This window comes from Hibiscus syriacus, unplaced genomic scaffold, assembly GCF_006381635.1.
Source record: "Hibiscus syriacus cultivar Baekdansim isolate YM2019G1 unplaced genomic scaffold, ASM638163v2 tig00110777_pilon, whole genome shotgun sequence".
Lineage (NCBI taxonomy): Eukaryota > Viridiplantae > Streptophyta > Magnoliopsida > Malvales > Malvaceae > Hibiscus > Hibiscus syriacus.
The window spans coordinates 2,131,390-2,153,723 of record NW_024062858.1 but is presented as its reverse complement, the minus strand read 5'-3'; the positions used below and the strand labels follow the sequence as shown (position 1 = coordinate 2,153,723).

The window sequence follows — 22,334 nt, the reverse complement described above, 5'->3', positions numbered from 1 at the left end:
TTGAAAACAAATTTTGAATTTGCTTCACTTGAAACAAAATTAATCTCACTTGAGATTGTTGTTTATTTCAAAACAAATTTCGTCTCGCTTGAGACATTTTTTCTATGAGATACAAATTTAAATTTGTTGTATTTGAAACAAAATAAACACCTTTGAGATTGTTTCCCTAGAAATAAAATCGACAATCTTTGAATCTTTTTCTCTTAAAACGATTTTTGTCTCTTGTGAGACAGTTTCTCTTGAAACAAAAATCTTTGAGTCTGTTTCTTTGGAAACAAAATTTTGTCTCTCTTAAGACAATTTCTTTTGAAAAAATCTTCGAGTCTTTTCTCTTAAAATGAGACAGTTTCTCTTGAAACGAATTTTGTCTCATTTGAGACAGTTTTCAATGAAACCCCGATCTTTGAGAACATTTCCCTTAAAAACAAATTTTCTTGAGACAGTTTCCTTTAAATCATCTTTGAGTCATTTCCCTTGAAAAGAATTTTGTCTATTTCGAGACAGTTGCTTTTGAAACACATCATCTTTGAGTTTGTTTTTCTTGAAACGAATCTTTGGGTTTGTTTCTTTTGAAACAAATCTTTAATTTGGTTTCTCTTGAAACCATAACTCCTAAAGATGGCCAACCGTCCTCATCATGTAGGAATCGTGTCATCCCCAGACCAGATCTCCTCATCACGTAGGAGCCGTGTCAACCATAGATAACCAGCCGTCCTCATCACGTAGGAACCGTGTTATCACCTTCCTAAAGATGGCCAGAACTCTTCATCACGTATGAGCCGTGTCATCCCCCGACCAAATCTCCTCATCACGTAGGAGCCGTTTCACCCCTAGATAACCAACCGTCCTCATCACGTAGGAACCGTGTTATCACCTTCCTAAAGATGGCCAGAACTCTTCATCACGTATGAGCCGTGTCATCCACCGACCAAATCTCCTCATCACGTAGGAACCATGTCACCCTTAGACGACCCGAACTCTTCATCACGTATGAGCAGTGTCGTCCCCAACAACCAACATTATCCAATTTCTAAGTTTAAAAGGGAGAGAACCAGACAAAAACGTGATGTCTTGTCGTCTTTGCCCTATTCTTGTTAACACAAGAATGTGCAAAGAGGGGCAGCTGTAGACACCCGTTTTTGTCCGGGTCTTTTCTATCTAATTTTAATTATTTTTATTATTATTATTACTATTATTGTCATTTTTATATTATTATTATTATTATTTAATATGTATTTACATTTTTTGCAGGCTTAATGGGCAACCCAAATTACAGACAAGCCCAATACACCCAAGGCCCACTCGTGTGGCCCATCAACCCAGAAGCCCAACACATTAGGGTTTCTAAGCCCTGAATGGTTCCCAACGTCGCCGCCGCTCAAGCCAAGTTGCACTTCCCACCGCCGTCGTCACTGCTGCCGGTCCATCTCATCGTCGCCGTCATCATTAACAGAGGCCGAACAGTGATAGAAACAGTGAAAAAAAACAATCAACAGAAACCAAATCAATATCAACTTATCATATACAGTAGCCTAAATCTGAAAACCCATTAAAATAACACCCAAAAATCCCGAAAAATCTGGACTTTATTCACCCAAATCAGAGAAATCAAATCCTATCCATAGACCTCATCATCTCACCAAACGAAGCAAAAATCAACATGCAAAGCAAGATAAAAGGAAAGAGCAAAGAGAACAGAGGGGGGGCGGTGATACCAAAAAAAAAAGAGAGAGACCATTCGGGTTTTACAGAAAGAAAAGAAAAAAATCAAAGCATAAAAACAAAAGGAAAGAGAGAGAGAGAAGATCTCACCATGGGTTCGAAGCGGTTGGGAACACCAAGAGTCGCCGGATTCTTGTTGCTTCGAGAGGTAACAACCTAAGATTTAGGGGTCTAGATAGGTTTTTAGGTTATAAAGTTTAGGGTTCTGGTTCAAGGGAGAAGAGAGGGTTCGTTTGGGCTCATTTTCACTTCTCCGGCCGCCGTGCGCAGCCGTCGGCCCCGCCGTGGGAGCCTCCGGCCACCGTGGCCGTTCTCTCGTTGTTTGAGAGAGTTGGGAGAGTTCTCTGGAACTCTCTCTCTCTCTTCATCTGTTAAAATGAAGCAAAAATGAGGGGAGAAGCCGTTTTGGGGGCTTGGGTGGGGAGCAAAACGCAGCCGTATTGGGCACCCCATTCCCGTGTTTTCAGAGTTTTAAAGGGCTAATGGCGTGTTTAGTCCCTGCAGGTTGAGAAACTCACCCGTGTCTCTCATATATTTAGGGTAAATCGCACTATAGGTCCCTTGCAGTTGTAATCCATTTATTTCAATCATATACTGAAAAGTTTGCTTTATTATATTTTGAGCACTTATGTTTCTGTATTTCCATTTTAGTCCTAATTTCTTGTGTTATGATATTTTGTGGGTGTTTGAGTTTAGCCATCATATTTGCAAATGTTCTATTTTGGTCACTGTCCGACATTTTGTTTAATTACTTTTTGATCCTCCGTATTTCTGTGAAATTGTTTTAGTCCTCATTTGCATGGTTTGTGTAATTATTTGATTTTACGCCTTAGAGTTTAGATTTGTTTCATTTCAGTCCATATTTGGTTATTTATTTCAATCTCATTAGTTTTTAATTTAGGCTATGATATCTATAATAATTTTATTTTAGTCACTTATTACATGTGTTGTGTGATTTTGGCTGATATTCAAATTTGGCCCATGAATTTATGATTATTCCATTTTAGTCACTGTTTATTATTTGATTTAATTACTGTTTGGCCCTCTATGTTTCTGTTGATATTTTAATTTGGCCTTAATATTTATGCATGTTACATTTTGGTCACTCTTACAGTTTATGTATTTTGTATTTTGTATACCATGTTCATATAGTTTGTATTTTGGTCACTAGATCTTCTGTTGCTAATTTTTATAAATTTGTACATTGTATTCTACAGTTATATATATTTTATTTTAGTCCTATTATTAAATGTAATGTTATTATAGTCATACTTGACTTTGGTCCCAATGTTTGTAATAATTTCATTTTAGTTCTCTATATTATTTTTGGGTTATCTTCATTTTGATACATGTATTATTTAATATTTGTAATTCGGACTTTGGTTTTTACTGTTTAGTCCCATTAGTTTTTATTTCTTTATTTTGGTCCCTAAATTTCTTTTTCTTCTGTTTTTAACCTATTCAGTTTCTGTATTTGCTATTTACTCCCTTAAATTCTTGTATTTACTATTTCAGTACATCAAGTTTCTGTTTTTCTTCCTTTTGATCCTTGTAATTACAAATATTTACCTTTTGATAATATTATCTTGGTTTATAATATTTTCTTTTTATTTTAGTCATTTATGTATGATTTTATTGCACTTATTATTTGGTTGTTTGTAGTATGTAAATAATGTTTTTTAGTAATGTAAATATTTTATTTTGTATTTCCAATTACATTTATTTTCATTATATTTTTATCTATATATGAATATTCGACTATATTTTCAAGAACACGTATGCATAGAATGGGCGTGGAAAGTACCACTTGGTCGAAGTGGTACGATCCGATACGGCATTTTAACGACATAGGAACTTGCAACAAGTCGATTATATTTTACTAATTAATTTATTTTAATAATGTAATGTGTGTTTTTTAATTTAATATTTATTTCATTTTTATTTGAATGCAAACGTTAATTTCATTTTTATTCGATTCGCATTTTATCAAGAGGGAAATATTCTTTATGGATAAGAAATAGTCGAGTTAATTTTCCCGATGGAGGATTACTAATTTCGATATTTCTTTTCGAGTTAAAGAATTTTCTGTAAATAATTAACTCGAAGCAAATTGATTAAATTTCAATAAATGGATCGTAATTTAACTTTATATTCGATTTATAATTTCCATCATCACGACGATATGTAAGCGATACAGTACCAATTTTGGGCGCTGTGGGGGTGTTAATCCTTCCCCACATGTAACCGACTCCCGAACCCATCAAATCGATTTTCTGGTAAACGTAGACCCCTTTTGTCTTTAAAAAATGATTTTTCTTAAAATTATTTTGAAAGACGTTTTTAGGTATTCGACCTGCCTAATCTAAAGGTCGATGGCGACTCTTTTCAATTTTATTCAAATCAATTCAAAATCACCCATTTTTTTCAAAATAAAGTCGTAATCGTTTTTTTAAAATAATATTAAATTGTTTTTACAAAAAAATGGTTATGACACTAATGTTCAAGAGCTATTAATTTTCCGTTGCAGAAGGTGAGAACGATTCAAGAACTCCGAGACATGACTGTCGAGGATCGTGCTTAACTTTTAACTCAAGCAGCTGGATTTTCTACCAATGAAGTAAAAGATGTTGAGATGGGTATTGGAAATGATGCCTTCCTCAACAGTTGAAGTTACATGTGAGACTGAGGGTGAAGAGGGTATACAAGAGGGCGACATCGTGACAGTTCAAGCTTAGATAACACTCAAAAGCGGTAATGGTCTGATTGGCGCTCTTCCCCATACCCCCTATTTCCCATTCCACAAGGAAGAAAATTTCTGGTTTTTGCTTGCGGATGCCGCCTCAAACAATGTCTGGTTTTCCCAAAAGGTGAGCTTCATGGATGAAGCTGCTGCGATAACTGCTGCTTCTAAAACCATCGAGGAGACAATGGAGGTTTCCGGAGCAAGTGGTAAGGAGACAAGTGAAGCGGTCAAAAAATCTGTAGAGAAGGTGCGAGGTGGCTTCAGATTGGTGATGGGCAAATTCCCAGCCCCGATGGAAGGGAATTACAGTTTGACTTGTTACTGTTTGTGCGACTCTTGGATAGGTTGCGATAAAAAGACAAACTTGAAGGTTAAAATTCTCAAAAGAACTAGAGCCGGCACCTGAAGAAGGACCTCTCGTGGAGGATGGGGTTGAAGAGGAATAGGAGAATGAAGACGAGTACGATGATGATTACGAGGGTGAGTACGATGAAGATGAGGAGGATGAGAAGGATACGAAACAAAAGGGGCCTGCAGCTAATGGCACAGTGCCTAAGAAAGGCTCAAACTCTGATGGTTCAGAATCAGGTACGGATGAGGAATGAAGCAAACAATTCTATTTATGATTTAGAAGAATAAAGTCCCCATTTTCATTTTCTCCAAAAAAGAAAAAGTAGTGAATAGCTGAAGGGTCATGACAAAGATAGTTATCGATATTTGCTCTTTAGCTGACAGAGATTCATACTTTTGATACTATAGACGTGTGGGTTTACCTTTTTCAGCCTCGAGTTTACTTTTAGTATCACGTGTTCCGATATACGAGGGGTAAGTGGTGTAGTTGCCCTGAAAATTTAAAATTATCACAAATATTGAATCATCCTTTACATATGAACTTAAATTGAAAAATAAAATAAATAAAAATTTGATCTTAAATCAAATATTCTCCTTTCTAGATCTTGTATATTTCTTTATATTTATAATCTGATAATTTCTAAACAAATTTTTACGAACTGTGACTCCCAAAAATTTATATTGCACGTAGTAAAGACTAATAAGAACTCATTCTGAAACCTTAAATATTTATTTATTTATTATTCAATCAAAGTACAAAAATTTTGGGTTAAATTAACATCCCTATTTATGGACGTTACTTCAGTCCTTTGCTATTTCTTCTTAGTGATCAAATCTCATCTCTTACGTATACATTAGCTATAACATTAACATTGAGTTTTAATGAAAACAAAAAAATGAACCAAAGAACTGAAGAAACGTTACAGTAATTTGGATATCCATTCTCTCAAAATCCCTACTCGTACAAAAACATGAAACACAGACTTAAGGCCAGCCTAGGCTGCAGCTTTCTGTTTCTTCGGCATGCGGTAGCCGCCAACGACACAAGCATGGTCTCGCTCGAAAGGTTCAAGAGTGACTTGCTCGAAAGGCTTGAACTGCTCCTGCTGCAATTTCTTAACCTCACTCTGGAATACAGCCTCAGCAGGAACCGTCGAGTCGATGCAGTTTTCCTGAACAAATATTTGAAATCTTATCTTAAAAGTCGACTGATCCAAGTCTTACAATGTCAACTTCCAAGTTTAGAATCACAAAAATTTTACCAACCTTGATTGAAATAACAAAATGACCGCCAGCTTTCAGGAAATATGATGCATTCAAAGCCAGAATCCTAGACTGCAAACAATGTAACAGAAGCTCAGAAACTAAATACAAGCACGGGACGATTTGTGTCACTCTTCTTCACCCGGAGAAGTTGAGTAAGCTGGAGGACCATCCTTGGACCAAGGAAATGGCTACATCATTTGCATAGCAAAAGTTAAAACAAAAGCAATCCCGAGAGACATAAATCCAAGCACATACACATACACGCATGGTGGGAAAGGGATGGTCTGCTACATGTGAGTTTCAAACACATACTGGTATAAAAGGAAAGCATCCATAAGTTCAACTCTGTGTAGGTAAATACCTGTATCAGTGATCAGTATACTAGAAGAAACCCGAAATCGCATTTCTTAAACGAAAAAAATCAAAGAACCATTCTTTTGTAAAACAAATATTGCATCAGAAACTCGAATTTGCATCACCCATTAAGTCTTGAAGGGGAATCCAAGTAGAGTTCATCATTTGCATGAACAGATCAATCTGTTTTCAGAATGATAAAAACCAGAAAAACCATATGAAAATCATACAGAAGCTGGATGTGATGACATAAGCAGAGCGTGTAAATCGGTAGGTTGTTGGTTAATCTAGCAAGTGAACCTGATCCTCATTGTTTTCCCCCCAATGTTATAAATCATAAATACTCGAAAAGCAAACCTGATCAGGCTGCGCAACATCGGAAAATATCACATCCGCCATGCCAACAAGCATCTTGTATTTAGCCGGATGCCTGGCATCTTCGATAATCGGTATAACATTCGTTCTCTTCTTAGCCATGTCTCTACCACTTCTGTGAGAAAATTCCACAGCATAAACCACTCCATTCTGAAAAAAAAAAAATAAACAAGCATTAAGCAACTCTGCCAGATACAAACATACAAAGAACATGCAGAGATTTGGCTTCAATACTGCACTTACAGGGCCAACAACATCAGATACATGAGAAACAGTTGTGCCAGAAGCAGCTCCAAGGTAGAGGACCTTAGCACCAGGTTTCTTGATTAATCAAAAATAATAATAATCACAGGTCAGATATGCATATCATGTACATTATACGAACGAACACTAAAAGGCGAATGAAAAGCTTACAATCCATATGTTATCGACACCACCAAGAACTGCAGCAGCCAACTTGGATCGGAAAGGATTCCACACCCTGTACTCAACTTTGGTCCCATCTTCATTCTGCTAAGAGACAAATCATGAGGAACAAAACACCCAGGTAGCCTAATACAAAGCATATACAACTAGAGCAGTACAAATCATAAGTTACTCTAGTTTGACTAGGTCAAAGCTCAATCAACACCCAACCCAAATGGACTCAACTCAAGTTGCTGATGAGCTAAAGCAAGCTACTTAATACCCAAATCCATAAGTAAGCTATCAACTCAAAAAAATGATACAAGGTTTTCATATACTCAAGGTTTATGCTCAAGTGCGAGTCTCATTTCAAGTTCAAGTTTTTTCGATTTCAAGTAAAGCTCCAGTTTTGATTTCAAGTCGAGCTAACAATTTTAAGCTCGCAAAATTTGAAGTGAGTCAAGCTTAACTTTGAGTGAGTTGAGATCAACAATACTCCAACTCAATTCGGCTGGTTTAGAGCCCTATTACATCACATGATATTTAAAGCACTTAATATAGGAGAGTGGATGATTAGAAAGATGAAAATAACCTGAACAGAAATCCTCTTTTCATTGTAGACAGCCTCACCAGGGACCATATTCTTAGTAACAAGAGCATCTTCTTTACCCTTCGCAACAAAAACTCCTTCGTGCTTATGGGGCTCAACTACAACCTTGCTCCATAATTGTTATAAGCGATGTAGAAGACAACCAACTCCTACTTTCAGTTGGTGCTGAGATTGTTGACAGGCCGCCGCATTCTTTTCTCCAGAAGCAAATAAACGGTAGTGTTAAAGATCTGCTTGGCAAATTGTGATAATTATCTAATTCTCGAATCAAGATCAACGGGAGAAAGGTAGAGAATAAATGTCGCTTAAAATTTTTCAAATATTATATATTTTAATTTTTTTTTCTAAATTTCTAATTGATAATTTATTACCATCTTTTAAAATTTTATAAATTCATTTATTCTTTTCGGGCTTGTTTCAAATAATCATTCCCCCTTTCATACAATTTTTTTGTTGTTTGAAATAGATAGGAATTGTTGTTCTTACAGTATAAAATATTGTTGGATGCAAACCTTTTTTTTATATAAACGATGGCGTTCTGATGAAAGTTTATATTATTCGTGTAATCCCACATCGGTTGTTTTATAAGGCAGACGATAACAAATAACAAAACTTGCTGAGTGACTAGTTTGTTATAGATTGATAATGTTAGTAATTAAATTATTATTTTCAAAACATCATTAGAAAAAAAATCATTATTTAATTGAATAAAAATATTTAAATTTCAATTGATTATCAGATTCGATCAGTCAAAATGAAAAAAAAAATAATTATCTTAAACCTCCAATGGTCAAAAGTATAAAGCAAATATAAAAAAAATGGACTTACACTTGAACCCCAAAAAAACCTTTCCAAGACGGCGAACCCCAATTTGTTACAGCAACAAATTAGGCCAAAGAAAAAACAATTATCAAAACAGAAAAAAAAATCTTAAAAACTACTGAAACTGCTCTATCACCTTAAGAAACCAGGAGAGGATCATAAAACATTTACTGCGAAAACCTCTTACCTTTCTTCAATTTTCCGACAGAAGACCGACCGGTGGTAAAACTTGGAGCCTTTGCAAATAGTATACTATATATGATAATGATCTGATGCTAATAAACATTCCCCCCCCCCCCCACTTTCCTCCTGTTCCTAGGTGGCAGACCTTTGTTTCCGAATGTACTTTGTTTTTGCACCCTTTTCAGGCTTCGTTCTGTACTTGCATATGGCAGCTCCAACGGTAGAAGCCTCACAAGCCCCTGCCTTAACCATACACTTTTCTGACGAGTCGACTTCAGCCTCTGAGCACCCTGAAGGCTCAAGGTTTGAGGATAGAACCACGGTCATGTGTTCGCCTGCAATAGCCTTCTTCCATCCTACAAAGCCAATCAGAAGTTTATCAGGGACGATGAGTAAAAATGGACTCATAGCAATAAATTTAATGCATATATATCAAACATCCCAACTTACTCCCAGCGAGAAAGACCTTGGAAGCATTGCTGTCAAACTGCAAGTTTCCTGGTTGCACCTGCACGCTTTCCTCGAGTGTTGAAGAAAGATTCATTCTTACTACATCATCGCTACCATCTACTGAAGATCGCCTTAGACAGCTTTCACTGGACGAGATCTGGACTGCATTTTCAGCAATCACTTCCACCTCAAATTCTCTAACACCATTTTGGACTGGCAGTGAAGTTTTTCTCTCTTGTCGGCTCACTGGCCTCCAAAACTTAATGGTTGATCGGTTTGCAACACCCTGAACATGATCATGTTTGCTGAATCTCTCCTGAACATTGTTCCTCTTTGGTGTTTGACACTCCACGGGGTACCTGTCACGGGCTTCAGCTAGATTCTTTCCTAGTGGGACGGATATAGAGCCAATTATAAGCTCCGGGTTCTTATTCAGATCAAGTTGATTTGCAGCTTGTTTCTCTGCTCTAATTCTCAAACTATCCCCATCATTTATTGCTTTAGGTTTTCGGCTCCACATTTTATTACTATTACCCATAGCAGCATTCCATTCCCTGTTTGTTCCATGTTTATTCATGCCTCCAAACTTAAATCCATGAGAATTATGACTAGCATGGAAACCATTAAGCACCACACGCTGTGATTTGGGTGGAGTCTGCCATCGAGCAACAACTATACGCTGACATCCATCTACTGGCTCCACTCGTCTTCCGACATTCTGACTAGTTCCTGGCTCACAATATCCATTGCTAAACCCCATCTGAATTCTGTCATCTGCACCCTCCTCGGTGTTAGGGAAAGGAATGGGTTCTAGGGATGGAAGTACTTGATCTGTTGATATGACTGCATTTTGTCCATCAATATCAAAAGCAGCCGAAGGGCTGGATGCATCAGCCCAAGTATTAACCTCCAATGAATCGTCCATGTTCTGCTTACCTTCTTCCGTCTCCCAGGGTTTTTGTTCCTTAGCTTTCTGCTCCTTCTGCCTAAGTTTTTTCTGTCTTTTTCTCTCAAGAAGCTCAACTTGCCTAGTGAAGAATCATGAAAAGAATCAGCTAATCAAAGGTTCTTCCATTTTTCTTTTTGTAAGATGTTGAACTATTTCAGAAGAATTATGTCATTAATCAATAACATAAACTTAGGTGTTAGGAACTACCTGGTACCACTGCCAAACCTATCACATGATTAATTTTCCATATACAAGTTCTACACCTTCAAATTATAGTTACTCATTTCTGTTCAAGAAATGCAAAATTACTTTTACACCAGTATCTTCTCCCTTTTTTCACTCTTTAAATCAGTTGAGGAGAAAAGCTGTCTGCATCACATATTTTGGAAGTATTTTAGTAATTATACCACATGTTCGGGTTTGTTAACTCCTGGAAAAGAAGAAATTACTCAAAATACTTCTCTGATCTTTGTCCTCCCAGACATTACTCAGAGATGATTAAAAGAGAATCACTTACTGTCATGCTAAGAGGAACATTTTTAGAGAAAAGAGGGAAGGAGAAGATTTGCAAACGGTCCAACTTTTTCACATGCGTCAAATATAAAAAAAAAAATTACTTTGTTAAACAAGGGGAATAAGTAATATGCACCTCTTCCGGGCAGCTTCTTCCTCTTCCACTAGCAACTTCTGGCACCTCAAAGCTTCAGCATCCTTATCTGCAAGCCATGCTTTAACCTGAACAAAAACAAGATTAATTTGATTTTGAAACAATAAAGGGAAAATTTTAAAAAGTAGACAGATTCACGAATCACAAGCACGCCTATCCTGCTATTGTACTGGTTGTCCCAATGACTAGGGATAGCCATATGCTTGCCGACCAAATTATTCATAAGTTTGCATGAAAACTTCCGAGTAAATCAACCTTGAAAGAATTGAAAAATAAAGAAAAGTACCAATTTCTGTTCTACCAAGAAGCTGGTACAAGCAACCACGTTCTTGGTTTGAAGACCAACCTTTCCTGCTTCCCCATCAAAAATATATTTTTGCATCGAGACTGCTGCACCACAAAGGAAAGTCTTCTCACTTGCATCATCAAGGATACTTAATAATTCTCGGGAAGATATTGGAAACCTTGTGGGTCTAGCTTGGACAAGGTCCTGCAAAGATTTAGGGCATATGACATCCATGGGATAAGAATGCATTAGCATGCTTTCAGATCCATAACAAAATATGTTCCTTACCAGAAGAGCAGAACCTGCCCTCAAGCAAACTTGTGGCACAGCAGGAAGCCCTATTCTCTTTACAAGTGTTGTCAATGATTTTATAACTGAAGATCCTGGAACTTCCTAGAAGGTATAGTTAGAAAGGAAGAAACTGTTTAGGAGATAAGGAGAAACGATATCAATAATCACACAATATGAGCACATATATCCTAGCAAGAAACAATCATTTGGTTAGAAGATAATGCAGCAAAACTAACAAATACAATATGAAAACCAGATGTGGATATCACTTGAATATTAATAAATGATGTACCAAAGATTCAACAGGAGAAAAAAATTAAACAATTACCTCCAATACTACATCCGTGAATGATATAACTTCCTTTGCCTCATCCTCTGACAGCTGTAAATGATATAAATGAGAACGGCAACAAATGACTAAGAGGATAACTTAAAACGAAATATGCGAGACAGGGAAATGTGAAGAAAGAAATACCTTGTCCCAAAATGCAGCTAGTAGGTCCCTATTTTTAGAAGAATCCTACAATGTTAAAACAACATTGTTTAGCGGAGTCCTAAGAGATTTAAAAAGGAAAAAACATCAGAAGTAACGGAGGTAAACCTCAAATTTCCAAGAGGCTAGAATCTTAAAGAAGCATCATAAGAAAAAAGAAATTGCAAGAGAAAATCACCAAGTATAAACATAATAGACTAATTCTGTTTCAAAGACTGAGAAAACCTTATCAAGTTTTTTCAACCTATGATGCACACGTATATGCCTTCTGTAGTTAATGGGTGAACAAAATTCTCGTGAACACTTGTCACACTTTTGCATCTGCACCTTCAGGGGAGTGAGTAAAGACCAGCCAGGGATTTCTGTCAGAGATATAGGCAAGAAAATCAAGTAGTGTAGCATGAGTTATATAATATTTTCTTGCCAATGATTTTAACCATCAACTAATTTTCAGGTACCTTGTTGATCCAAGGCGTGCAGCAATTGAATCCATTGGACCGAGCTGTCTCCAGCCCTTGAAAATGAAAGGAGAGGCTCTTTTCCAATAGCTTGTCTGATGAAAGTGTCCAAAGAATCATTTGGCTCCTCTGATTTCATTACATCTGCAGAACTGGCAGCCTTGAGTTTTGCAACAGGCATTTATGCAAACAAACAACGCACAACCACTAACTCAAAGATGCCATTGCAACTAAAAGGGAGTAAGAGAAGAAATTAAGATCCTGAAAAATCTACTTACATTCATGATTTACTCAATATTGGATCACACTACTAAACTATGATTCAGAATAGATGCTAATCAAGCAATATATGTAAAACATGTAAAATGACTTCAATAAAATGGACGTTACTACCACTCATTATCCAAAAAATGAAGATTTCATTAGCATCTTTTACTGAATCTGCAACAGCAAACAATGTTTCATATTGACACTACCCTCAACCCCACATCTGCATATGCATCTACCGGACAACCAAGATATGCCATCAAACATTACCTAATTCCAAAATACTCAATATGCATATAAGACATCCATGCCGCTGTGATAAGCATAGTGACAAGAGCAATAATGTTATGCTCATGCTTAGCAATTCTGAAATAACAATCAAATGCAAAGATCGCATATAGAAAGATTCTAGTAAATTGAAAACATACAGTTCATATATTAAATAAATGAGGACTGATGAATTCTCACTATCCAAATCTGAAACCAGGCACTAACCATCTAATGCACAACTTATGCAACTAAAGCCATTCATAACAATAATTCATCAATGGAGCCAAGTTGTCCGCTAGCATTTTTACAGCAAAACAACTAAATAACGAGCCTAAGAATTAATATTAAAATTCATTTGTAGGGAGCAAATATTAAAATTTTAATTTCAAGAAAAAAAATCACAAATCATAAATAAAAAATGACAATCAAATATTGCAGAAGAACAGAGCCCAATAAACTGTCTACATTTACAAATAAATTACTTCTCGAACCTTCATTTGTCTATTATCAGCATAAAAAAGGACGCATTTTCTAGAATTTTTCTTCACCAAGCCACAATATAACTACTGAACTTAGTTTCGGCCAATTTCCATTATTCACATAAGATAAAATTCAAACTCCGACTATCTAGTTCCAATTTTTAGAGCTTGCAACAGCTAAAACTCCATATAAACATCATAAATAATTAAAACAAATTAAACGAGTTAGGGCTTTCGAGTCACGTGATCCGCGATAAAGGCTTGAATGTAAAAAAACAAAAAACACAAAAAATATGATAAGTGAAGCGATCGAAAAACGTACCGGTGAATGATATCGGTTAGAGGAGAGACAGAATCTTAAGCGATCGCAAGCAAGGATTTAGAGCAGAGGAGCAGGGGATTGGGGAGTGCTTGGTGGAAGGGAAAATCACCGAAGGAAAATGATCGGGCGAGAAAATTGTAGCGGAAGAAAATGAAAAGAGAGTTCCGAGGGAGCGATTTGTAAGATATATATAAAAAAGGGTGGAAAGGGGAACCCTCTTTCAGCTTCAATAAAAACGTAGGGAGATATGGTGGCGTGGCTACGTGCTTGTTCTGATTCCTCAATCACTCCAATTCAAAAGCCTTAAAGCCCAACTCTTTTACCTTTGGGGCTCTTTCTTCAATTTCAATGTATTTTACTTAAAAAATAGGTTTAATATTGGTTTTAAAAAAAAATAAAGTTCAAGAGTAGATAGACTAAGTTTGAGAGTGATAATTGGGTTTCTATTGAAATCGTTTTTAAGATTAAAAAAATGACCTATAATATTTTACTATAAAAATATTTACTATTATTTCTTCATTCTTTTTTCTTTTTTCTTTCTTCATTCCCTCTCCTCCCAAAAATTCTCGCATCTCACTCAACTCTCGAATTTTAAAAATCTTAAAACAATTGTATCCGTAGTTGTCATCGATTATCGTTAACCTCCAAACTTTTTTAACCTCTTCAAAACCTTCTAATTTCAAATACATGGTCTATTTTATCGAAAATATATTGATGTTCATAAATTTAATTTAAAATCACTCTTCTCCTTTGTTTTCGATCTCCTTCCTCCATCGTCAGATAAAACTGAAATAAGATTATTTTATTTCTCTCTCCATATGAGTTTACTCATCATTGGGGTTTTGTTTCCTTTTTTCTTGTTCTTTTAGTTTTTTTTTATTAAAAAAAAAGTAAACTTAAGGTTTCGAAGGTTGGAACCATGTTAAAGTGAACACCTACACATTTAGAGTCAGTTTCAAGGCGGATAAGACTCTTCAGTCTTCAAAAATCAAATCAAATAAAATATTGAATGGGGGTATGAAATTCTCGAATTGTGATCGGGACGACCAAAACTCCATCTTACCCAACCATGCTCATCCCTAATCTCACTATAATTAAATTATAAGGTAACATACCCGAAAGGCCACTAATATGTTGGTTAGATTCCATTTCAACCACTAAATTAAAAAATTTGTTAATTGGATTATTAAAATTTTAATTTAGTTTCAGTTAAGTCACCTTAAAATTCTTTACGTGATTATTTATCCAAAAAAAAAATTCTTTACGTGACAATTAAATAAATTTGTATAATAATACATTTGATCTCTTTTAATTATATATTTTATCAATTCAGTTCTTATTTTAATTAGAAATAATTGACTAAATTTACGCGCTTTAAACCATACCATTGAACCAACTTAAATATGTGTTTCATAGCTTTCAAAACTTATATTTAATTATTACTACAAACAAAATAGAGCAGCAGCAGCAAATTGATTTCAATTATTAATACAACATCATCGCATTGATAGCTCGTACTATCTAATATGAACTGACCAGAGATCAGAAGAAGAATTACATGCTTCTCAGCTGCAAAATTTATTTATTAGTCTCCATCAAAATACTGACCTCTTTGGAGGTTATGTTCTGAACCTCTGACTGAGTTTCTCAACTCCTACACGACAATCCTCAGCCACTCGTTTTGCACCTTCTTTAACGGCCGAGATAAATCCCGCCGTGCTTCGCTGCACCTCTTGTACTGATCCCCTTGCCTTCGACACAGCCCCATCTTTCAATTCTTCAGCCTTTGCACCTGCCTCGGAGGCCCATTTCTGCAACACCGAAATCAAATGCTGCATCCTCAGGACAATCTTATTGATGAATTCTCTAGATTTGCCTTTTACTTCACTAGCCAATATCCTGAGCTTTCCTAACAAAGCTTCACCCCGGATAATAGTTCCTTCAACTGCAACTGGCTTCTCTACATTTACCCATGTATCTCCTGCAACACTCTCTTCGCGGAGGTCATTGTCTACGACCACTTTGATGCCGTGCCTCGTCCAGCGTTCTCTAGCTTCCTCCAGGGCTTTTGCCTGTTCTTTTGCTCTTTTTGCCTCATCCTCAGCCCAAGCCCTGAATTTATTTTGTACCATATATTACATAATCAAATGAGAACAACACAGGAACATATCTCTCAGAAAAACAAAAATGGAAACAAGGGGCAAAGACAGAATCTCCAAATGATAGCGTTAACCCCAAAAGAAGAAAAGCCAAAGCTATTCATGATTTTTCTTCCACAAAAATGGATAAGGAACACGGCAGAAACATTAATACGACCATCATAAAAATCCAAGTTAGCTGAGGGTCAAACTTTTACAGTTTTAACATGGATTTTGAAGAAAATACTTTAGAGATTTATACAAAAATTGGAATCATTAAACAGTGATAATCACGCCTGGTGCATTTTTTCCAGTTCTACCTGGTAAAGGTGACAATTGATTGAGCAGATATGCCAAAAAATGAGAATTCAGCAAAGTTTCACCCAATTTATTTAGCCACAAAGATATAAGGAAAAAAATTCTATCAAGTATCCATGTTCTCGTAATTATTATCCCATAAAATAAAGCATCTAATATATATCTGGATAGTCATTTTTGGTTCCTCTTTATTAAGTTGTTGAAGTATCAATTTTAAAACTACATAATAATCAAGTTTATTTCCTTACCTGGCCATTGACAAGGCTTTTCTTTCCACCTCCAACTCATGCTGTAACCTGACAATCTCCTGGGTTTCATCCTCTGTTTCTTTTCGTAGTTTGCTAATCCTTTCCTTCTCGTATGATATCTCTACTTTGTCACTCGTCATGTTTTCCAACTGCTGCTCCACTTCACACCTTAACCTTGAAAGAATTTCCATTTCAGCATCAATTGCAGCACGGTTCTTCATTAAGGCAATATTCTCTTCCTCTCTCTCAGCTCTTAACCTTTCCAGTTCATGCTTTGCCTCTTCAGCCATTTTTTCCACAGCATCAATCTTTTCCCGTTCCATCAAAAGCTCTTTCTCAAAACTAGCATTAATATCTTTCTCAACTTCAGCTACTAAAGCATTGTGAGCAGATACTGCATTTTCCGCCATTGATTCAGCTTCGATACGAGCGAGCTCCTCGCTCACTACGTCAGAAGCTTCACCAGTTGCAATAGCAATGGCAGCTTGGGATTTTGTCACAGGCTTATTTGGCTGGAACATTCTTGTACAACCTATCAGGATAATGACAATAACAAAGGCATATCAATCATCAAAATAAGATGAAACTTAGAGAAAGTAATTACCATTGAGATGACTTACCAAAAGCAAGTGCTATTATTCCTTGTTCTCCAGTAGATAAGTCTTCCGTGAGTGCAGGCCATGCATCAGGATTTATTTTATCAATGTCTATGAAACCAGAAAGTTGGTAGAGGATCTACATAACCACAACGGTAAAATTAATACCAAACATATCCACTAACCATATAAGATGAAATGAACAAATAAATAAACTCAAACATAAGCAACCTTTCTGTCAGCTTCTGGGAGCTGTCTTTTCTCTAAGGCCATTTTCCAACATATAAGATCCTGGCGTGATAGAGGACTAGAGTAAAAAACAAAGGACAAAATAAGAGGCCAACCACAAAACAGAAGTACCATTGTATCTATAAATAAAGCAATTAATGGTTATATAAATAAAACTGCAATGCAATTCCATTCATTGTTTTAGGTTTCAGTCAGCGTAAGCACATATTCCATTGACATTTTACAAATAAGTTGTACGGAAATGGGTTAAGAAAACTTTGGGAAAATAATCAAGAATCATTCTTAGATATTAAAAAAATAAACCTGCAGACGGGCAATAAAATAGTGGGAAATTGGTATTGGAGAAAACATTAACCAAGATAAATAAGATGACCAATTTTGCAAAAGTTTAATGTGTGAACAGGGATACCTTTCAGGAGAGAAGTAAAAAGGACCTAGATTGTTACTAAATAAATCTTGATTTGAAAGCTTGCTTGAGATAAGTCCAGCCTCTGCCAAGCCTGAAATATGTAACTTGATCAGCAACAATGAATTATAACCAAAAAGATACTCTACCAATATGACAAAAAATAAGAAATCCTATTCTCAACCTTGAATCGATGAAAAATCAGGGTCTTCAGTTGTTATGTCATCAAAAGCAAGTTCAGTAACATTCTCAATATACATTGCAGGATAAACTTTTGATACTACATTCCTGCAAACAGAAAAAATGATCAAATTTATGAGCATGAAGGTACCTCTAACATGCTAATTTCCAAAAGGCCACACTCTTCCATGCATAGGAGAAACAAGGAAGGCACCTATACCTCGAAAGAGCACTGCTTGCCGACACTAACCACCGAGCATACTCACGACGTGTACAGAGATCACCAGGAAGAGCATCAGCCTCAATAACCTGGAAAAGATTGAGATATGTCACAAGTTCTCATTATTCAATACTCCAATAATTCTGGATATCAGTAAGAATGAAATACCTTCAAAACTTGAAGGGCTGAAAGTGCCTGCCCCTGAACCTGATCAACAACTGCAGGAACTAGAACTTTCCCTGGGTGTCCCTGTAGATCTGAGAAAACTATAGACGGAGCAGGTATACCAGCTGGGGAGAAGGAACTCCTTGGAGTTGGTGATTCAGAAACTGGTATGCTATCTTTTCTTTCATTATAATCAATGTCCCCTTGCTCAATTGTTATCGAATTACCTGGTGCTGACACGGGAGTTGTTTCAGATGACTCAGTCTCATTTAACTTGTTCACTTCCAGAGATGAATTCTCTATTTCAACTAAGAGCGGAGACAATTTTTGGCTCTCAATGTTTTCTTCAGTTAGAGATGATTCAATGGTTTCCATATTGTCTTCGGGTACAATCTGATGTTCAACAATTGGTTCCGACTCTGAACTAACTGAGAAGCTCACAACCGAAGGATCAGTAACTGAATTGGAGCTAGAAGAAAAATCCGAGATATTGAAATTATCTTTTCCTTCTGATCCAAGTAATCCCTCATCAAAATCATTGTCTAGGTTTATTGGGTCAGACAAGTTAGTATCAATACTTTCCCGGGCATTAATCAATTTGTCTTCAGTCTTGGAAGTTGCTTCAGGTGAATCGATATCAAGGTTGCTATCTGATTCTTTAAGGTTTGATGCAACAAAAGAGCCAGCGACAATTTCAGTTTCCGGGAAAACTGACTCCCCATCCAAAGATGAATCACCATTTTGCATGTCTCCTGGAACTGGAACAGTATTACTGGCACTATTGCCATTGGATTCTGAAGGGGCCGAAAGATCCTTATGTATTCCTGTTTCAGTTCCAGTTTCTTCAGCTTTTTCACCCTCAGTATCAATTGAAATTTCCTGTTGAGCTGTTAAGGGTTCCAACTGCTGCTTTGGTCCTGCAAGTCAACAAATGGTACAAGCATTCAAAATCGCTTCCCAGGGATGATTGTCTGTTCAATTAATTAAGTCCAATAAAAGACAGAAAAGCGAAAAAGTAACAACAAATAAAAAAATAGAAAACCATAATAAAATAGAACCAAGTGCAATTGAAATAGAACACTTACTCGAAGCACTTCGATTACTTAGGGACATTGCTGCAAAGGAAAGCCCTGCTACCAGAACAAGTCCAGCTGATCCAGCTCCCACAATTCCTAGAAGCAAACTACTTACGAATTGTTATTAGTCCATAACATGGAAAACGACAATTTTAGTTTAAACCCATTTATGCATAAGATAAGAATCCTTACTCCCGCCCCACTATCTGCCCAAACCCCCATGCAACCATGAGAGCTATTTTCAAGATTATGCGTCAAAATATCATATGATTAATCTCAGCTTCATTGATACGGAATACCTTTGATTGACAGTAAAGAAGCATTCAGTGTAAGAAAACATGGTTAAAAACTTAATCAGTTAACTATTTTCGGATAAATCCTTCAAAGCGTTATGCTTTTACCAGCTGGTCACAAGTAAACAAAAAAACCACCAAAAAGAATAGCCAAAATTCAAATAGAAATGATAACATTTTCTTCCTTTTCCCCCCTCTTCTACTCAACTATTGAGAACAAAATAGACGCCCAAAATTCAGCTAAAACAAGTGGTAACAACATTAGTTTGTGCAAAAGTATAACAAATAAATACCTCCAAACCATCTGTCCCTTCCCGAGCCAATGGAATCTTCAACACTATCTGAATCGGACCATCCGGAAAAAGTATCCGACCCAGCAGTGGAGTCCGACACAATCCGCAAAGCAACATTACGACGTTGTCCCAGTCCTTTACTCCTGCTTCTTGAAACAGAGAGCAAGCGAAGACGTCGACCATCGAGCTTTCCCGCCCGTGTCCCCACGAGAACCGCGCGTGATTCCCTGCATTCCCTGTAACGCAAGGCCAGGCGAAGCTGAGGAGAGCTCGGAGTCGACGATGCAGATGTACAAGCCATTAAAAAAAGGGGGAAAACAGCGGCGCGTGAAAAATCCGAAAGGAATTGAACCGGGCGCAGAGGTGAAGGGTGATTTGTTTTAGGGTTCTGGTTGTTGGTACAGACAAGGAGACAAAGGGAGTGCGAGAATTTCTTTGTTATATCTTTCCTTATCTTATTCATTCATATCATCGAGTGTCCCTCGCCCTTGTCTTTTTTCCCCCCCTTAATTAATATGTAAAAATATTTTTTTTAAAACGTTATATTTGCATTTCACACCGCAAAAATTACTTAAATTTTATATTTTACCCCTGTAAAATATTTGGGATAATATCATGTTTGATCATAGTGTTAAATTACGGTTGTAACACAGCGTAATTAGAGATAGACACATAACCCGAACCTGACAGGTTTTGATATGACCCGATCCTATTGGATCAAATTTTTTAAAAATTGGGTTTGGGCGGGTCATTTCATGTTTTTTAGAGGATAAATTCATGTCAGATTTGGATTTAGTATGAAAAATATCTAATTTGATCCAACTTGAAAAATAATGTAATTATACTTCATATATTTACAAATACTAGCAATAATATCTCTATCTATATTTTTTTTTCAATTAGTGTAACCCCCAGACCCGGTCTGTAAGATAGACCCAAACCTAAGTGGTCACATATCCCATTCAGAGATTTTTTTTAAAAGAACTTATAATACATTAGATATAATATAGAACAAAATATTAATAATACAGATATATCCAAAACGATAGCAAATACATGTCACCAAATCATAACCGAAAAACATATAGAGATATACGTTCGTACAAAATAAGTAGTTGATCTCCCCTGATGCCAAATCTGCTAGCTTACGGTCTGCTGTTATCTGAAAAAGGGTAAAAACTATAGAATGAACCAAAAAGCACAGTGTGCTTCCAACAGTATATAAACACATACTAATAAAATATTCCAGTAAAATCAGTTTATCAACAAGTTTATTTTATTTAAAATTATGAACACTATTTCCATCCACTCATTCCGATTTCTATTATTTTTTTATATATTTTCCGGAACCATACACCCACCTGCACACCAATAAGGACTTACCCTGAGCATAAAGCCGAGGAGCCTGCGGTAATAACTTTCCCATCCAATCATTCCAATCACCAAAATGTGTAGGTTCCCCAGAACCATACACCCACATGCACACCAGTAAAGACTTACCCTAAGCACAAAGCCGAGGAGCCTGCAGTACTAACTTTCCCATCCAATCACTCTAATCACCAAAATGTGTAGGTTCCCCAGAACCATACACTCACCTGCACACCAGTAAGGACTTACCCTGAGCACAAAGTCGTGGAGCCTGAAATACTTCCCTCAATAATACCCCATTGACAGTAATAAACATTTATGTATTCAGGTGAAAATAAATGTCAATCCATTAAAACATGAAAATGGTTCATGCTTGAAAATCATATGCAGAAATTACATAAACCATACATCAGATCAGTAAAATCCGGTAAATCAGATGTCGGGTAACCAGTATTCAGAAAACATGTATCGTGTTGTAATAACATTCAACATCATCATAAATTTGAAACAATTCACATGATAGTTTAAAACAGTAAGATAACACCGTCAGGAAACACACCTGTAACAATCTGAGAAATCAGATAAGGAAGCCTACTAGTGAGTCTGTCGATCACGCTCTGCTGCAGCGCTAGATCCTACGAATCGGAAAAATCCATATTGGAATCCTAATATAAATAATCTTAATCTTTATTTAAATAATATACGGAAACCTATGGGTAATTCTCGTAGTACGCGGTTCGGGATGATTTAACGAACGGACAACATTGGACCTAACTGATCATTGCTTAGATGAAACATGAGTACCTTCATAAAATATTTTTACTGAATCAATTCCTTAACCAAATCTCAAATAAATAATCAAAATAATAAAATAATAAGCCTTTTTGGATTCACATGCTCGATTCGGGAATTTTGGGTCAGAATTTGGCAAAACGGACTTCGAAATCAGATTCAGGACGTCAAAAAACATAAAGTATGACCTTCCGGATATTTAAATTCTTGGTCAAAGTCAAAGTCAAAG

General features: G+C 36.3%; 3 protein-coding genes, 1 non-coding gene and 1 pseudogene across 6 annotated transcripts; 1 reads left to right on the top strand and 4 right to left on the bottom strand.

The window, feature by feature from the left end:
• LOC120139879 overlaps window positions 1-5,125 on the top strand; it is a 42,130-nt pseudogene extending 37,005 nt beyond the window's left edge.
• A 661-nt stretch (window positions 5,126-5,786) lies between these two features.
• Window positions 5,787-7,960, bottom strand: LOC120139862 (rRNA 2'-O-methyltransferase fibrillarin 2). Its single transcript, XM_039154975.1, has 6 exons — window positions 7,809-7,960; window positions 7,226-7,321; window positions 7,055-7,132; window positions 6,794-6,961; window positions 6,083-6,151; window positions 5,787-5,988 (listed from the first exon to the last, which is right to left on the bottom strand). The coding sequence occupies exons 1-6, from the start codon at window positions 7,854-7,856 to the stop codon at window positions 5,812-5,814; spliced, it is 636 nt and encodes a 211-aa protein (XP_039010906.1). The 5' UTR covers window positions 7,857-7,960; the 3' UTR covers window positions 5,787-5,811.
• Window positions 6,535-6,607, bottom strand: LOC120140067. Its single transcript, XR_005517698.1, has one exon. It is a non-coding gene; the product is annotated as a small nucleolar RNA snoR60 (small nucleolar RNA).
• A 696-nt stretch (window positions 7,961-8,656) lies between the features above and the next one.
• On the bottom strand, window positions 8,657-13,919 carry LOC120140047. 2 transcript variants are annotated; one of them, XM_039155107.1, is made up of 10 exons: window positions 13,764-13,919; window positions 12,426-12,569; window positions 12,193-12,329; window positions 11,950-11,994; window positions 11,803-11,856; window positions 11,472-11,576; window positions 11,184-11,387; window positions 10,880-10,965; window positions 9,282-10,309; window positions 8,657-9,187 (listed from the first exon to the last, which is right to left on the bottom strand). In XM_039155107.1, the coding sequence occupies exons 2-10, from the start codon at window positions 12,562-12,564 to the stop codon at window positions 8,964-8,966; spliced, it is 2,022 nt and encodes a 673-aa protein (XP_039011038.1). In that variant the 5' UTR covers window positions 12,565-12,569; window positions 13,764-13,919; the 3' UTR covers window positions 8,657-8,963. The 2 variants fall into 2 exon arrangements, with proteins under 2 accessions (XP_039011038.1, XP_039011037.1); XM_039155106.1 differs by lacking the exon at window positions 13,764-13,919 and adding an exon at window positions 12,819-12,866 and having other exon boundaries at window positions 12,426-12,655.
• Window positions 13,920-15,213: 1,294 nt separating this feature from the next.
• Window positions 15,214-20,376, bottom strand: LOC120140055. 2 transcript variants are annotated; one of them, XM_039155114.1, is made up of 11 exons: window positions 19,946-20,376; window positions 19,369-19,455; window positions 18,287-19,200; window positions 18,119-18,207; window positions 17,903-18,006; window positions 17,722-17,812; window positions 17,295-17,370; window positions 17,088-17,202; window positions 16,468-16,999; window positions 15,335-15,875; window positions 15,214-15,240 (listed from the first exon to the last, which is right to left on the bottom strand). In XM_039155114.1, exons 1-10 carry the CDS (start codon window positions 20,244-20,246, stop codon window positions 15,383-15,385), a joined length of 2,802 nt encoding a protein of 933 aa, XP_039011045.1. In that variant the 5' UTR covers window positions 20,247-20,376; the 3' UTR covers window positions 15,214-15,240; window positions 15,335-15,382. The 2 variants fall into 2 exon arrangements, with proteins under 2 accessions (XP_039011045.1, XP_039011046.1); XM_039155115.1 differs by having other exon boundaries at window positions 19,369-19,466; window positions 19,946-20,076.
• Between the last annotated feature and the right edge of the window lie 1,958 nt (window positions 20,377-22,334).